At 47.9% G+C, this 16,208-nt stretch overlaps 1 protein-coding gene across 1 annotated transcript in view; it reads left to right on the top strand.

The window, feature by feature from the left end:
• The first annotated feature begins 4,000 nt into the window (after positions 1-4,000).
• Positions 4,001-16,208, top strand: part of LOC136967356 (dynein axonemal heavy chain 2-like) — a 22,745-nt gene continuing 10,537 nt past the window's right edge. Inside the window, exons 1-8 of the mRNA XM_067261123.1 lie at positions 4,001-4,148; positions 4,869-4,942; positions 5,762-5,932; positions 6,350-6,578; positions 8,802-8,912; positions 9,199-9,437; positions 10,760-10,951; positions 15,367-15,524. Of these exons, the coding sequence (XP_067117224.1) occupies positions 4,001-4,148; positions 4,869-4,942; positions 5,762-5,932; positions 6,350-6,578; positions 8,802-8,912; positions 9,199-9,437; positions 10,760-10,951; positions 15,367-15,524 (1,322 nt within the window). The remainder of the gene's footprint in view (positions 4,149-4,868; positions 4,943-5,761; positions 5,933-6,349; positions 6,579-8,801; positions 8,913-9,198; positions 9,438-10,759; positions 10,952-15,366; positions 15,525-16,208) is intronic.

The raw sequence follows: 16,208 nt of genomic DNA, 5'->3' as shown, positions 1-16,208 counted from the left end.
AACGCGTCAACAAGAGTTATTTCTTTTTCAGTGTTAATAAAATACGGTCTTATTTCAAATCGGTATTGCCTTTTTCAATCTCTTTTATTTTTCAATTACCTACTTTCAGCATCAATCGGGCGTATAATTCAAAGCATGTGGGCCTAGTCGTTAGCGTAGCAAAAACAACACCTGTCCTGTACTTGACAGCCGTGATATACGGTACTGTAGGCCCAGACACAAAGCTATTTTCTAATACTTCTCTGCACAGAAATATATTGTCCGGACCAAAGCCTCGCAGGGGTATGAAACTAGATTTAGAGCCCTAGACGTGTCAGATATTGAGCTCTGAGTGGAGACAAATTGAAGACTCGTGGGTCCTAGAAAGTTCCGCTGCCATAGCGTTCTTAAACACTGTATGCCTCCCTTCCTTCCCTACGTCCAAAACTTCCCCTGACAAACTTTCCAAAGGCTACAAAACAAGCGGGGAGGAAAACAGTCCCTTATTTCTCCACAAATGAATTATTGAGAAATAAAACGGGAGGAATGAAAAAAAGAAATAAGAAAAGACGACGCTCCTTGCCAGTAATCTTAAAAAAGAACGTGTCCCTGCTCACTCATGTTTTATTAAAAGGTTTTATATCCTTTCCCCCCCCCCCCCATCTGATTCCAAAGTATGCTTTAGTGCTTTGCAGGTCTCACACACACAGGTACTGTACACACAGACACATACTTTGAAATGACATTATTAGGTTCTTGCGGCGGGCGAGGTCTGGGACCAAAAGAGGAAGGATGTAGTTTTTCTGGGGGGTAAAAGTGTGAATGTGCAGTACATCTGTCCTGGCACAGTTGTTGTAATGGGCTGTGCAGAGACCAGAATGAAACCCGCTAATGCACAACCTTCCTTAAATCTTCTACAGCACAGAAGTCTAGCTCTCTGGAGCTCAAACAGGGGACCAAACGTCAACAGAGCTTAGCCTAATCACACAGTGTATCAGGGTAGAGTGGAATGAAGCAATCATTTGTTGTTGTAGCTGTAATAACATGTTGAGAGAGGGTGATTGTGTGTGTGTGTGTGTGTAAGAGAGTCTGTGCGCATGTGTGTTGTCCAACAGCCAATTACACCCACCCCACAGCTGTGAAGTACAAGGTAATTAAGAGCATTGTGCAGGAACCGCAAATGCTACAGTACAGCTCTGGCTAGGAAAGGAGGAGATGCAGTACAGTGGCTAGCTACCGAGGAGAGGAGGTGGGGTGTAAAAACCTGCTCTACTGACAGGGGCTGATGGACCCGGGGGCGTAGGCTGTGAACATTGGTCTCTCTCTCTTTCTCTCTCTCTTTCTCTCTCTCTTTCTTTCTTTCTCTCTCTCTCTCTCTCTCTCTCTCTCTCTCTCTCTCTCTCTCTCTCTCTCTCTCTCTCTCTCTCTCAGGCATCCGTAGGCTACCCTGCTGACTCACCATCACAATAATCTCAACAGCAGCAGCCAGATGCATGGCTGCCTGCCTGTTCCAACTCACCCACTGTTGGGGAAACCTGGGGGGGGGGGGGGGGGGGGGTTGGGGGATGGATAGCACAAGGGAGGATTTAAAAACATGTCTGTGTAGCATTTAGTATTTCCTTCAGCCTGCTCTGAGATTCCAAAGCATCTCGCTAGTAAACAGTTGACACGGGCAAGGGTTCTGTCAACCTACTTTGTATGGATTTTCATATTAAAAAGACATGAATTGATTCAATATACAAGCTTTGGAAAACAAACTTTTTAGAATGTGATAGAGGGGAGCATTCTGTGGGTTTATTTTTGTTTAATGTGGTTTGTACGAATTGTTTTAGTGTGTCTAGCAGACACAGTAGCTGCAAGGCACAGTCTAGTTTGGCGATACCAGACTGTCTGTGGAGTGGACAGGTAATTGAGTTGAATTTCATTATGGGGCTTGGTTGGAGCGGCAGGGTGACAGTTTCTCAGCCAAGAGTGGAACTGCATCTAAAGAGTTTAAAGTTTTATAGTTTGTTTTTAAATAAAAAATAACATTGGGCCCTGAACTCTTGCTCCCTTTTGTCATGGTTCTGCTGGGAGTGCTCTGCAACCAGTCCCAGAGCAGGAAAGGACTGAGAAAGAGCAGCAGTAGTGAAGAGCACTCTGTTGTAGTCCAAAGGCATCCCAGACACAGTACTTACCCTTTAGTGGAAAAGGCAAGTGGCTCAGATTCTCAAGGGTCACAGACGGGAGGCCTACAGATGTCCTTCCATTTTCACCTTGTTCCTCTTAAAAGCTTGAGAGAGAGAAGGCATGTTTGAGTCGAGTAAATAAAGATGTTTCAAGATATGTAACCTCTTGGAAATTCATGTTGACATTTGAAAAGACTCCTCTGAGTCAGTCAAGCCAAATGAATAACATGAATGAATAGCAGATAAATAAACAAGTTCACAATGTTGCGAAATGTTGGGCTAATGTAGACTGAAACACAACTACAAGAAATAACAAGAACTAAACACAATGTGAACCATCTTACCGTGGCGTCTTTTTAAGGACAGGCCAGCTACAGTGTCAGTTGGTAGTGTGTTCTCGAACAAACGCACGCGCGCTCATATTAAGATTTCTGTGATCCTGTGCTATATTACCCCCGCTGCGTTCTTTATGTTTTATAGAAGAAAAAGTATTACGTAATAGCAATTTAGATACATTTACAAGTAGCCTACTTTATTCCATGCAAACTTCAATTTCCCACATTAACGCAGGCCTATAGGTAGGTTTATTTTATAGGGGTAGCCTAATGCAATATATTGTTCATAATTTTTTTCTGAAAGAAGCCAGTCAGGCAAAGCATTGCTGTTCAGTAGTCCTGACCGAAATCGCAAATTAAGGTTGTATATTTGAAATTTTGTAGGTCTATATTTGCAATCCCTGTTGGAGGTGTCTTTTCGTGCGTGCACACCCCTTCTCCTGCACCGTTTCCATGGAGACGTATCTACAAACTCGAGCTGCAGCACAAGAGTGGTCGCAGCCAAATAAACGGAAAAAGTTGGTTTTACCAGAGAACATTTGTTCATGCCATTTAATTGTTTAACTAAAATATAGCGACGGTGTTGGAAGGAGAATACTATTTCTTTCAGAACTCACTAATACTGTGACGCATTTTAAGGACTTAGCAACATTTACCTGAGGTAGGTGGTTGACTGCTTAGGTAATAAGTGAAGCTAATGCTAGAGCTAACTACACTAGCTAGGTGCTTCATCATTGGAAACTAGTATAGAGACTAGCTTGCTACGTTCTTTGCTAGCCTTAACTGTGTTGCCCAAAAAAAATTTGGCCACCTGAAGAGATATAGGTTTAGGAAAGTTATCCAAATGTAAATGAAAATGTCCAGTAACGTGCTAAGCATTAATGTTTTGTATAAAGTTAAAGGATAGATATCAAGGCTAAATATTCAAAGTCCACAATTGAAACTGATAAAATGCCCAGTTCAGTTGGAAATTATGGTAATTCCTCCGATATAATTAAAAACAAAGACGGCTCCTGATACACATTTTAGGCCATACCACCCAAAACTAATTATATATTAGTTTAAATAAGTTTGGTGGTGATGTAGTTATATAAACTGCCCCAGCAAGCACACCTGAACCTCACAATTTACCCTCTAGTTGTGTTACTTTTGCTTCGGATATTTGTTTCTTATATTTCAACCATCAGTCACATATATACTCACTGTAAATACTAATGAAGTTTGTGCGCCTCCGGGCAACTACCAAGCTGATGTTTAATTTGCAAGTAGGGGAATCGGCCTTCTTAAGTGTTTTTGATTATGTAAAAGGCCGTAATTGAGACATAACATGGCATGCTGGAGGTAATCAAGGCTGTACCTGTTCCCTTCAATCACATCAATCCACAACTCAAAGAAAGCAAGATCTGTTTACTGAGCTCCTAATCTTAACTCTGAAGCCTCGTCAGAAACACTCAGTTTACCACCGTTTTATCTTCCCTAGCTGTCTAGAAGAGACAACAGACCGCGGGGGTCCTTGCCATGGCTGACCTAGAGACAGCGCGCAGTGGCCGATCGTCCTCGGGCAAGTCCAAGCGCTCCGGCTCGGGAAAGTGCCGCAAGGGCAAGCACCAGGGCTCCACCCCTGCCCCTGAGGCCCTGGTGGAGGACCAGGAGGCTTGGCCGGCAGGTACAGGAGCTACCACAGAGATAGATGTAGTTCTTTTTAAGGATACATTGATCATCTTTTTTTTTAAAGACTTTTGTGTGCCTTGTTTCGTAATGTCATCTTATCTCTTAGGCCTACACACAGGTGTATGCTCACAAACACACACAGAGCAGTCGTTCTAAATTTGACAGTACTGTTCTGTACTTACCTTAGAGTTACTTAGCTAGAGGTCTTTTCTATCTGCATGGGGTGGTGGCATACAAACCTTGTCTCAACGTAATTGGTCGATTAGCTATTATACCCCCTTTGATGCGGTTTCTGGTTTCCTCTCGGTAGGTTATTCAAATGACAAGGCATAATGTAATTTTCTCTAAGATCTGTTCAATTACGTAATTATGTGATTATAAGAGCAAATAAGGTCCCAATATATTCTTTTCTTTTTTCTTTCAAGACATGTGTGGACCTTCCCATCATTATGTTTTTATTCATTTAGAGAATACAGTGGTAGTCAGCACAATCCTATCATATGCACCAAACAGTCAAACTCAGAACTACTGCCAAAACTAATGACTGTGTTCCAAATGACAGAAGGAGAGAATAGGCTGAGATTATTCAGACAATGCAGTGAATACGATGTAATTATGAAAATGTCTGTCTTTCACTGTGTTGCCGTGGTTTCCTAGGCTTATTGAAATGTTTTGTACGTGTGTGTACATGTGTGTACGTGTGTGTTTGTGATAGATGAGACTCCGGAGGGAAGTATTCCAGTAACGCCTGTGATTGTAGAAGACGTGGACACCTACACCATAGGCATGGTAAAAACATCAGCTCTTAAACGGCCTTTCTTGTCAGCAGTAAAGAATAGATCAACTTTAGCTTGTCCATTATCAGTTCATATTTAAGGGAATAAAAATACTTTGTAACTCTATTCCTGATGAATACTTAACAAAACTCCTTCAGAAGTGTCTGGAACAAAGGTTAGAAAAATCTGTCGTATAATAATGAAATGGTTGGACAGAATATGGAAAACAGGTGGTGATTACGAATGACTGGCCAGTGAACCAGCACCATCGCCGTCCTTCTCATCAATTGATTTAATAGAATTAATTACACTTGTGGGCAGGGGAACGCAGCGCTGGCATTTACAGCTAGTGACCCATAAAGTACTAGTAATGTCTCGCACGCACACACGTGCACACAAACACACACACTCTCCCTACTGTAAAATAACAGCTGTTGTACGAGGGTGGTGTTGGTGACCAAGCCCTCCCCTCTCTGCTCTGCCTGACCGCTAACATTATTCCACAGGATAGCACCGTCCCCATCCCGTATCATCTGCATACTAATATAATTTGGGTAATATCAGAGGTAACTGTCTCACACACTCCCTGCTGTGTTCAGATGTGGGGTGGCCATGGGGTGGGGGTGGGAGGGTGTGTGTGTGTGTGTGTGTGTGGAGGTTGAGGTCGTCACGGAGACAAAATTAAAACGGCACAATGCGATGTTACAGTATTATCTCTCTGGGGGGTGGATTGCTGTGTTGTGGCAGTTGCAGGAACCACCATTCACTCGCATCCTCTTCTTCCTCTACTCCCTCCCTCCTTCCTTCCCCACAAACACACACGTCTCTTCAGAGGGGGCTGTTTAAGACGCGGGTGTCTCTGACCGGGGTGTCCGAGGCCAGTTGGACGGAGGAGAACGACAAGGCGTTGGATAAGTTCATCGCCGACAGCTCCATCAGAATCATGGTCGTCTACTCCGACCCCTTCTCCGGACTACGGGTGGAGTACGCCATTCCGTCTCAGGTATTCTAGAGCCAAACTCTAGGACGAGAAGTAGTGCCGGCTATTTCTGAAAACACACAGCATACCACCATGTTGTATGAGGATGGATAAGCACTTTGTAGACTCCCCGAAGCAAGCAAGCTGCATCTAAAGAGGCCCAGAGGAATGATAAAATGTTTTGTTTTGTAGCATTGCACCGGTTTCCTTTCCTCTCAAAGAACACAAAAGAGAATCATAGAAAGCAGGATTCAATTATGTATTCCTCTCTATTGCTTGATTTCCCAACCTGTCAAAACGACATACTCCCGCACTCTCTCTCCTGCCCCTCTCCTCTCAATGCTTCTCTCAATCTTTCACCGTCTCTCTCTCTCTCATCCACACCCTGTGAATCCCTCTCTCTTCTCCCCCCCTCCCCTCCCTTCCCTCTCCTCTGCACAGGTGGTGGAGCAGCTGGCCTTCTTCATCCGCTCGTCGGAGGTGCCCATCCTAGAGGAGGGCTTTGAGAGCGCCGTGCAGTTTGGCAGCGTCCGGGGCAACGCCACCGAGAGCCTGCTGCGGACGATGAACGGCGTGCACGCCCCCCAGGTGACCCTGAGCACCGCCTGGCCCGAGAGCATCAAGAACAACTACTCCGCCCACATGCACCGCTTCCTCACCAACCTCACAGGTGGGCCTCTTGCCGGAAGCCGTCGCTCGGTACGGCCACAGCGCCACCTGGTGGTGGAACTCGACACTGCTCTTTCCTCTTATGCACTGTGGGGGGGGGGGGAGCTTCCGGAGGAAGTTGGTTAAAAGCCAACAAAGGCTTGAGGTCTTCTTATTAAGACTTCAGGTCTGAATAAGAAGATCTTCTTATTCAGGTCTTCTTCTTTTCATTTCGCTGAAGTGTGATAGTTATATGGTTTCCCATTGCTTTACACAGGCTTGAGGTAAAAGTGCTGTCATCAGTTCTCCGGTATTAAGGGGGCTAGCTATAGACAGAGTGCTTTCTGGTTTGTTTTCCTGATTCTTACATGGCATCACACACTGTGAACGTGGCACTTTCTGAAACTGTTCCCCACCTCTCTCTCCGTGGGAGGTCTAATTTTCTTCCCACAAGCATCTCCCTTTTTACCCATTACATCAAGTTATCGAGAAAAGCTTTCAGCCTTCCGAAAACACTTCCTCTGGAAAAAGAAATAAACAATAATATCAACAACAATGGAGGTTGCGTCGCGTTTCGTTCGAAACTACGCTTTGACAGCGACCCCTTGATCTGTTTGGTGCTCGCACGCTCTGCGGTGCTTTTTTGAAATTCGAAATCGTCTTTTCGTGTTGCATCAGCATACGAGAATGTTTTTTTTGTGTCTCCCCCTCCACTTTCTCTTCTTCCACTACAAGAGAAAGGTAGAGCGTGCTACTAAGCTGCTTCCCAGTGAACCTCAGGCATAATCACACAGGTGTGGTGGTGCACTGTGATGGTTCAGTTATCATGCTAATTATCCCAATCACCGCACAAACACCACTTTATACAGTCGGAGTAAACAGAAACTGCACACCACAATCACAAGCTGCTTTTACCTCGTAGCAACCTAATCAGCATGCCAGTCTAACAGCCTTTTTCATCCTTTCTCTCCTTTTTAGTTGTTTTTTTGGGGGGGGTTTTCTTTGCCTTTTCTCCACCATTCCTGTTCAGTCAATTATATGGAGACAATATAAGAGACCCGATTTCAAGGATAGAAAGGTTTAGAAAGAAGACAAACCAGGCCTGTGGGGTAAACACTGTGCTTCGAGTAACCGAAACTTAGTTCTAAACTCGCTGAGCCAATAAGACTGATGTCATGAAGGGGGCCCCTGCCATAACCACAGTCAGTCAAGTGTGGGATTTACTACATAAATATGGAAGTGGGGTCCGGGGGAACCCAGGTAACATAGCCCCCGGTGTCCGGACCCCTGCTCGGCACAGCAGCAGCAGCAGCAATCATGGAGAGCTCTGCTTTTGCCTGGAGGGGAGTTTTACCTCATTCTGTGTGTCTTCATTCATCCACTTAAATCTCACAAAGGTCAACAAGTACCAGGATACACGAGCACACACACACACACACACACACACACACGGAAATGCCCAAATAAAACACAGAAGAACATATTCATGAGCACAGGCATGAACCACACACACCCAGTCAGACATTGTCAAAATATTTTTATGCAGTCGGAACTCTTTCTTGCCTACCTCGGTCTGAGTTGGCTCATTGTTTCTTACTCATTAGCTGTCCTTGTGTTTCCTCTGTCTGTCTCCGTAAAGGCCATTGTAGGGCTGCATTCCTGCAAGGTATCTGTGGTCTCTTCAGTTTTCTGCTCTCTATTCCTCTCTCTCTGTCTGATATTTATCTTCTCACAATCAACATTCGCCTAGTCAGAGAGCCCATCTTCTTTGGTCTCAATGATGTGCTGGCCTTGCCTCCTTTCATCTTCTCGGTTTAACATTACACCACGTGTAACCAGTTGAATTCCCTAGACTGAGTCCTTTGGTATAAAATACCACCTGGTCTCAACCTGCGCCAACTCGTGGTCCAGCTCTTCAGAGGGGTAGGAGGCCTGAGGGGTTCATCTCGGGAGAACCTGGGTGCTTCTCATGACTGTGGATATGGGCCTACGGGATCGTACACAACAGTTTTGTCTTACCGGCCGAGACTCCAAAAGTTCAGCTTCATTCGCTTTATTTCTGTTTCGGGAAGCCAACGGCAATGTGCTCAATCTGCATTATTGTACGGCATATTGTGGTAGGAAATACTGTGCACTCCAGTGGAGGCCATTATAGAATGATTGCTTGTTTAATGCAATTTTGTGCTATAACGTGTGTGTGTGTGTGTGTGTGTGTGTGTGTGTGTGTGTGTGTATGTGTGCACAGACACCAGATTCAAACTGATGGGGAACACAGTGCTGTACATCCCCATGGAGGCCATGCAGTACAGCCCTGAGGTGGCCAGCAAAGACAAGGAGCTGGTGCATAGACTGGAAAGTAAGACTGAGGGAGAAGTGTGTGTCTCTGTGTGTTAGTTTGTCTGTCTGAATGTAACATATGATTACAGACGTCATCACAGAGAAGTTCTTTAAATACCAGGTCAGCCATCCCTGTATTGTTTCACACCTCTGCTCCCTCCCTCCCTCCCTCCCTCCAAATCCCATTCTCTCCCCACTCCCCCCCATCCCTCCCTCCCTCCAAATCCCATTCTCTCCCCACTCCCCCCCATCCCTCCCTCCCTCCAAATCCCATTCTCTCCCCACTCCCTCCCTCCCTCCCCCAGTGGTGATGATCCACTGGACGCGTCAGATCAAGGAGGTGCTGAACGCCCAGGAGACGGTGGAGACGGGCGACAGCTCGGGCCCCCTGGAAGAGATCTCCTTCTGGAAGAGCCGCTGTGCTGACCTGTCCGGCATCAGCCAGCAGCTGCAGAAGCCGGGGGTCAGGCACATCCAGGCCACCCTGCAGCTCTGCAAGTCCTCCTACGTCCCCCCCTTCTGCAAGCTGGCCCAGCAGATACAGGTAGAGGAGCCGTGCGGGAGATGAGGGAGTCAGATGGCTGAGCGATTTGGGAATCGGGCTATTATTCAGAAGGTTGCCGGTTCGATTCTGGCCGTGCAAAATGTAGTTGTGTCCTTGGGCAAGGCACTTTACCCTACTTGCCTCGGGGGGGGGGGATGTCCCTGTACTTACTGTAAGTCGCTCTGGATAAGAGCGTCTGCTAAATGACTAAATGTAAATGTAGCTGCAGGAGGACTGTGGCACTGCTAGGGACAGTCGACGGCTCTAGTGGAGTTGGCACACGGCCGATTCTAACTAAAACTGCATTGTCACTGTTACATTAACATTTAGTCATTTAGCAGACGCTCTTATCCAGAGCGACTTACAGTAAGTACAGGGACATTCCCCCCAAAGCAACTAGGGTGAAGTGCCTTGCCCAAGGACACAACGTCAATTGACACGGCCGGGAATCGAACTGGCAACCTTCAGATTACTAGCCCGACTCCCTCACCGCTCAGCCATCTGACTCTCTGACTGTTCACAAAGGAGATAAGCTGTGGTGCCATCAGTTCACCTAGAAATACAGTTAGGCTGCCGCACTGTAGCCAGGTTCAGACTAGTGTCGACCACAGAACCTCGTGGAGACTGACCACAGCCAGGTCCAGTCTAGTGTAGACCACAGTCCCTAGTGGAGACCACCGCCAGACCACACAGCAGTAGTAGGTGCTGTGCTGTAGACCCAGCAGAGCAGAGCAGAGGAGGGCAGGGCAGGGCAGTAGGATTATTAATGGACAGGCTGGGAGCTGCACGTCCTGCCAGGGAACTGAAGCTGTATTCACTGGCTGCTGGCTTCATCCCGGCAAAGCGCTCAGTACGACCACGGCAGCGACGAGGAGCTGGCGAGGATGTGGAGTTTAGGCGGCCAATGAAGGATGATTGCTGGCGGGGCGTCAAATCACACACTCTGTCTATCGTCTCTCCACACACACACACACACACACCCCGAACCTGCCTTGTCGCAGGCTGGGTTTGACCGCTGACACACACATAGTAGTCTGCTTCAACTGAATGAGGAAAGGGTTTGGACTGTGCACAGTTAGAGTGGGAACGGTTGACACACAGCCAGACTCTGGTTGGAAATGTACTGCAGGGAGAAGTTAGATACGTGACCAGTGTCTCTTTCACATAGGGTGTGGTCCACAGTACCGCACGTGTACGTACAGTGTGTGGAATAGTATCTCAGTTGAGAGTTGGGCTGGTGACAGTTGGATGTGAGCTGTAGAAATCAACCCTTGGTGATGATCAGCCGTGGTGGCGCGCGTGTATGTGTGTCCCTCTTCCAGGACGGCTCCCTCCAAGCCCAGTCCAACCTGTCCTTCCTGTCCCTGCTGAGGGAGCCGTGCGAGGAGATGGCCCAGCTGAAGCCCAGGGAGGTGGCCCCCAAGCTGGCTCACGTCCTCAACCTCATACGCCTCATCTGGGTCAACTCGGACCACTACAACACCCGCGAGAGGCTCACCTCTCTGTTCCGCAAGGTAGGCTACCCCGCAAGGGGGGTTCTTCCCAGAGGATCACTGTGTGGGCCTCATAGCATGGAGGAAGCAAAGCACCTCCCCCTGACTTTTCTGTCTTTCTCTATTTTGTCTCTGTGTTGTTGCTCACACACCAACACCATAATATGACATGTTAGGATGTGTGTGTGTGTGTCAGACAATCACAGGGGCTATGTTTCCAGCCACACAGACCTATACCTAACTAACTATATCCTCCATCTATTCCATGCATCCAGTCATGTCCTCTCTTGTTACAAAGGGTGCCCTTACACGCCCAGATCACCCAATGACTGACTCTGAGGTCCTGTCTCTCGTACGTCTCCATGGTCCTCTCCTGTAGGCCTGATGAGGCGTGGACCTTCTCCCCCGGGCCTGATCGGAGCCCCAGTAGTGCGTCTGTGTACGGGAAGGGCCCGTGCTGTTCTGTTATCCCTCTGTTTTCATTTCAATCTCTCGACTCCTCCAAGAGCGCAGGGAGAAAGCGTTTAACCCCTCGTAATTACGCCTTGACCCTCGCGCACGGCGGAACTGTTTGCTGCCCCAATGCATTTCTCTTAAGCTTCATTTCTTCCTCTTTCTTTTTTCTTTTTTTTCTCTCATCCCTCACTCTCTCTCCCGCTCCTTTTCAGCCTCTCCTCCTTTGATAATACATCAAGGCGTCCTGGCTCGCATAAAGCATTTGGTCTAATTGTTTCCTGAGGGTCTGTGTGGGTGCAAACGCTCAAAGGGCCAGCAGGGACCGATGGCTTTCAAAGAGTCTCTCTCTCTCTCTCTCTCTCTCTCTCTCTCTCTCTCTCTCTCTCTGTTCCTCTCACTCCCCCCCCCCCCCCCCCTCTCTCTCTCTCCATCCTCCATGGTGTGTCCAGACGTGGACGTGGTAACACCTCAATGACAGTCCACCTTCTGCTCAGCATGGCCGAGGCCGACCAACCCTTCTACGCCTCTTCCTCATCTCAGCCTGTAGAAAGACAGACCCTGGCCGGTCCTCCCCGGCAGTACCCCCCCCACCCCCCCTCCGTGACCCCCCCTCCCCCCCCCGACCTCCCCGACCCCTGCATTCTGACGCTTCAGCCTCTCTTAACGCCGGCGTTGAGTTACAGAGAAACAGAGTAGTGGACAGACGTGAGCCCGGGCCGGCACTGAGCTTGTTAATGGAGGAGTAATTTATCCCTATTTATGGCATAGCGTCACTGTGTTTTACGGCGCTATTGCAGTGCTGCTAGGTAACAGTGATCATCTCATGTACATATGCCAGGGTTAAACCTGTCTTACCTTGCTGGCTGGAAGGGGGACTGAACTCTGCAGGTTCTGCAGATGCTGCTTCACACTCCAAATACTGTTACTGCTTCACACTGGTGGGTAAACTACCTCATCTACCAGACCAGCGTAACAATTTACAGCACCACACAGTCTAGAGCGTTTTTTTATTTTAATATATTTTTATCGAAAGAAAAAAACACAAGTCTGGTACAAAACTAATGTAGGCTGGCGAAATCGGGCATCCAGCCGCCAGCATGCAGTACGTCAGGCAGACGGGCCGGTCCTAGCGGCGTCCCAGCCCCCTTATTCCTGCTGCTATTTATTATTCCTCCAGACGTGCAGTTTTACTACCAGAGAGGCTGCAGCGAGCTACTGGTCTGGGCTGGATAAAGGCACTTTGTGCGGAGCCCGGCCAGGGCTGAGCAGGCCTCATCAGTGACCAGTGACCTGGATCGGGGCAGCAGGTTGGCAGGACCGGCCGCCTTCTCTCTCCTCAGCCTGGGCCTTGTGTTGTCCTTGGCTGCATGAGCAACATGGAAACCTTTACGATGTTTTATGTAACTCAAATGGCCTCAGTTATTCCTGTAGCGCCACTCTTTCTCTCTCTCTCTCTCTCTCTCTCTCTCTCTCTCTCTCTCTCTCTCTCTCTCTCTCTCTCTCTCTCTCTCCACAGAGAGTACATTTTCACTCTGCTCATGGTTGAAAGGCTTTTCCTCTCCCTCCAGTGGTATGAAATAACATGGGGGGGGGGGGGGGGAGTGGAGGTTCTTGTTTATCTCAGGGTAGAAGGATTCGATCAGACTGTTTCTTTCCTTCTTTCTTTCTTTCTCGTTCTCTCTCTCTCTTCAGAGAGCTGGATCTGAACCAGTGGGTCCCTCTGATGTGGTTTCCATTTGTGTGATTTTCTTTTGGCTAATAATTTCTAATCAGAGTCCGTTGGAGTCACAGTAGCTCGTTGTGAGTATTTGTGTATCTAAGGGTATGATTGGTGTGCGAGTGTGTTTCTATATTGTGTACGTGTGTGTATATATATGCGTATGTGTGTCTGTGTGCGGCCATGTATAGGCGCGCCTGTGTATGTGCACCCGTGTGTGTGTGTGTGTGTGTGTGTCCCCGCTCCATCAGCCTCCCTCGCCTCCCCGCGGGGCCCCCTTCACAATTTCTTCATTTGTCCCAGCTTTGGATTTTCCCTCCTTTGTGGCACTGGAGAACACAATGTCTAGTTTAATATCATTTTCCAATCACTGAGGACCGGGGGGCATGGACTTTGACTCCACTGCTGCTGTTCCACTTAAAACCGAGAGAGCAAACAGCATCCCATAATAAGACACAAACAGGGACCATGTGGACGAGCGGTTGCTCGTGTTCTTTAGGGCTGATGTCGCCGAAGCTGCGTTGTCACCGGCTACAGTACACGGTGAGCTACGCCGATACAAGCTGTCCGACACCCCCCGTCTCCCTCCCTCCTTCTTTCCGTCTCCCTCCCTCCCTTCGTCTCTCTCTTTGTCTTCCTCCCTCCCTCCCGCTCTCTCTCTCTCTGTCTTCCTCCGCTCTCTCCCTCAGTCCCAAACAGTCAACGCCATCTGGCGTGTCTCACCAAGCTGTAGACTGTTAGAGACAGAGGAAGGGAGAGAGGGAGGGGGGGGGGGGGCAGAAAGAAAGAAAGAGAGAAAGAGAGAGAGTCCACTAGATTTTTCTGTTAAGTCAAGATGTGCCTCTCCAGCTCTGAGGAGTTTGAAGAGCTGCAGTTCCTCAGGAAACTGACTGATTATACAAAAGCTTAAAACATCTCCCTGGAGTTTAGAGTCAGGGACAGAGGTTGTCTTCATCTCTCCTCCCAGCCCCCCTTCTCCCTCCCCCATCTCACGTCTTTTTTGTTTCTTCAAGAGAGAAGGGGGGGGGGGAATCATTATTAACTCATAAGCTAGTTAATGCTTTACCACTCTCAACCTTCAGCTCAAATGAGAATTTCTGTCATTTACATATCAATTTAATTTCCTGTGTTTTCCTCGTCCCCCTCCTTCATTAAAAGCTGCATTTGCTTGGTGCCGTAATCAGCCTGTAGAACACAGTTTCTCAGGCACGCACACACTCGTATACACAAACTCACACACACACTCGTATACACAAACTCACACACACACTCGTATACACAAACTCACACACACACTCGTATACACATACTCACACACACACTTGGGTGCACATACTCACACACACACTCGATACACAAACACACACACACTCGTATATACATACTCACACACACACTTGTGTGCACATACTCACACACACACACACAAGGCTTCTCTTGCTCACACACACACATGTACAATCCATCAGTCTTAAATCTTTTACGCACACGCACACACACACACCCTCCCAGTCTGAGCCCAGGCAGGCAGGCAGGCAGGCAGGCAGGCAGGCAGGCAGAGCGTCTCAGCCCGCTGTTCCTCTGTCAGGATTAAACCACTGATCAGAGAAATGAAAGGCAGGCTGTCATTCCACATACCCCCCTATACACATCATCCTCAATAATTACACTCTCCTTCCTTCGCCTCTTCCTCTTCTCCATTTCCTCTTACCTGTGTGTGTGTGTGTGTTGTGTAAGAGAGCGAGTGTGAACGTGTGTGTGACAGCCAGCATGCTTGACTGACACCCACTACATCAAATAGGGGCTTTATGGAATGTGAGCCTGGTTGAATTAGACACTCTCTGCTCCTAAACCGGGTATTTTTTCTTCTCTCTGTGCCGTTGTGTTATGCTATACCTGCATGAGGAGCCTGCATACACACACACACACACACACACGTAGATCAGTATAAGAGCCTACATCTGGTGGTGGTATTGGACCCTCAGGCTTCGGGGGTTCAAGTCTGGACACTAACTACTTCAACCTGGCTTTGTAACATAATGAATATTAAAGAATGGAGAAAATGTCAGAACTCAAAGCCTCCAAGTGAAAGGGTAACATCTGTCGATTTTCAATCGATGCCACAACTGACCTTTTCTCTACGGAAACCAAAAGGTGTGTGTGTGTGCGTGCTCGCGTTCGTGGGACTCGTTCATCTAAGAGTGTTGTGTGTCTGGCGCAGTGTTTTGACTGTGTGTGTGTGTGTATGTGTGTGTGTTTTCAGATGAGTAATGAGATCATCCGGCTGTGCTGCAGAGCCATCTCTCTGGACAGGATCTTCCAGGGCTATGTGGTCTCCAGCAAACAGAACCTGGAAGACTGCATCCAGTGCTGCCTGGCCTGGACGGGGCTGTACATGCACGCCTCACAGCTGCACCACAGGTAGGGGGCCTGGGAGGGGGCCTGAGTACACACACCACACACACACTCATCATGCTCACACACGTACACACACACACACATGCAGTCATGCTCACTCACACTCGCACACTTAGTCTTCCAATGTTTATTTGAGAGCCCTGTTGTGTACCTACATAGCATTATCCATCCTCCATCCCTCTACAAATGGAAGTGCCTGACTTGTCGAAGCTTGGCGATGACAGTGTCTCCTCTTAAAGAAGGCAACACGCTGCAGTTCAGCATAACGACAGAGGATGAGTGCTTGACTGACTTCAAAGCCATAGCAACACCAAGTATAGAATGACAGTACCTGACTGCAAACACCTTAGTTCCCCCCACCTCCCCCACACCTCACCCCCCCCCCCCCCCCCCCCCCCCTATCCTCTACAACCAGAAAGGGAGCTTTTGCGTGAAGTTACATCACCCTGCTCAACCTACTGGTGAAGCTTCGTCACGTAGAGTTCAGTCAAGAGACTCACGTATTGATTTAACCATATATAGCTAATGGAAAAAGGGTTTGTCTTTGGGTGGTTCTAAGGGGGAACGTTCCCTGTCTGGGGGCAGCTAGCATAGGACAGATAATAATAATAATAATAAGACTTTATATAGCACATTTCATACAAGAATTGCAGCTCAATTTACATCAATAAAAACAATAATACAAGT

The sequence above is a fragment of the Osmerus mordax genome, chromosome 23 (assembly GCF_038355195.1).
Source record: "Osmerus mordax isolate fOsmMor3 chromosome 23, fOsmMor3.pri, whole genome shotgun sequence".
Taxonomy (NCBI): Eukaryota; Metazoa; Chordata; class Actinopteri; order Osmeriformes; family Osmeridae; genus Osmerus; species Osmerus mordax.
This window is presented reverse-complemented; position numbering and strand designations above follow the sequence as displayed.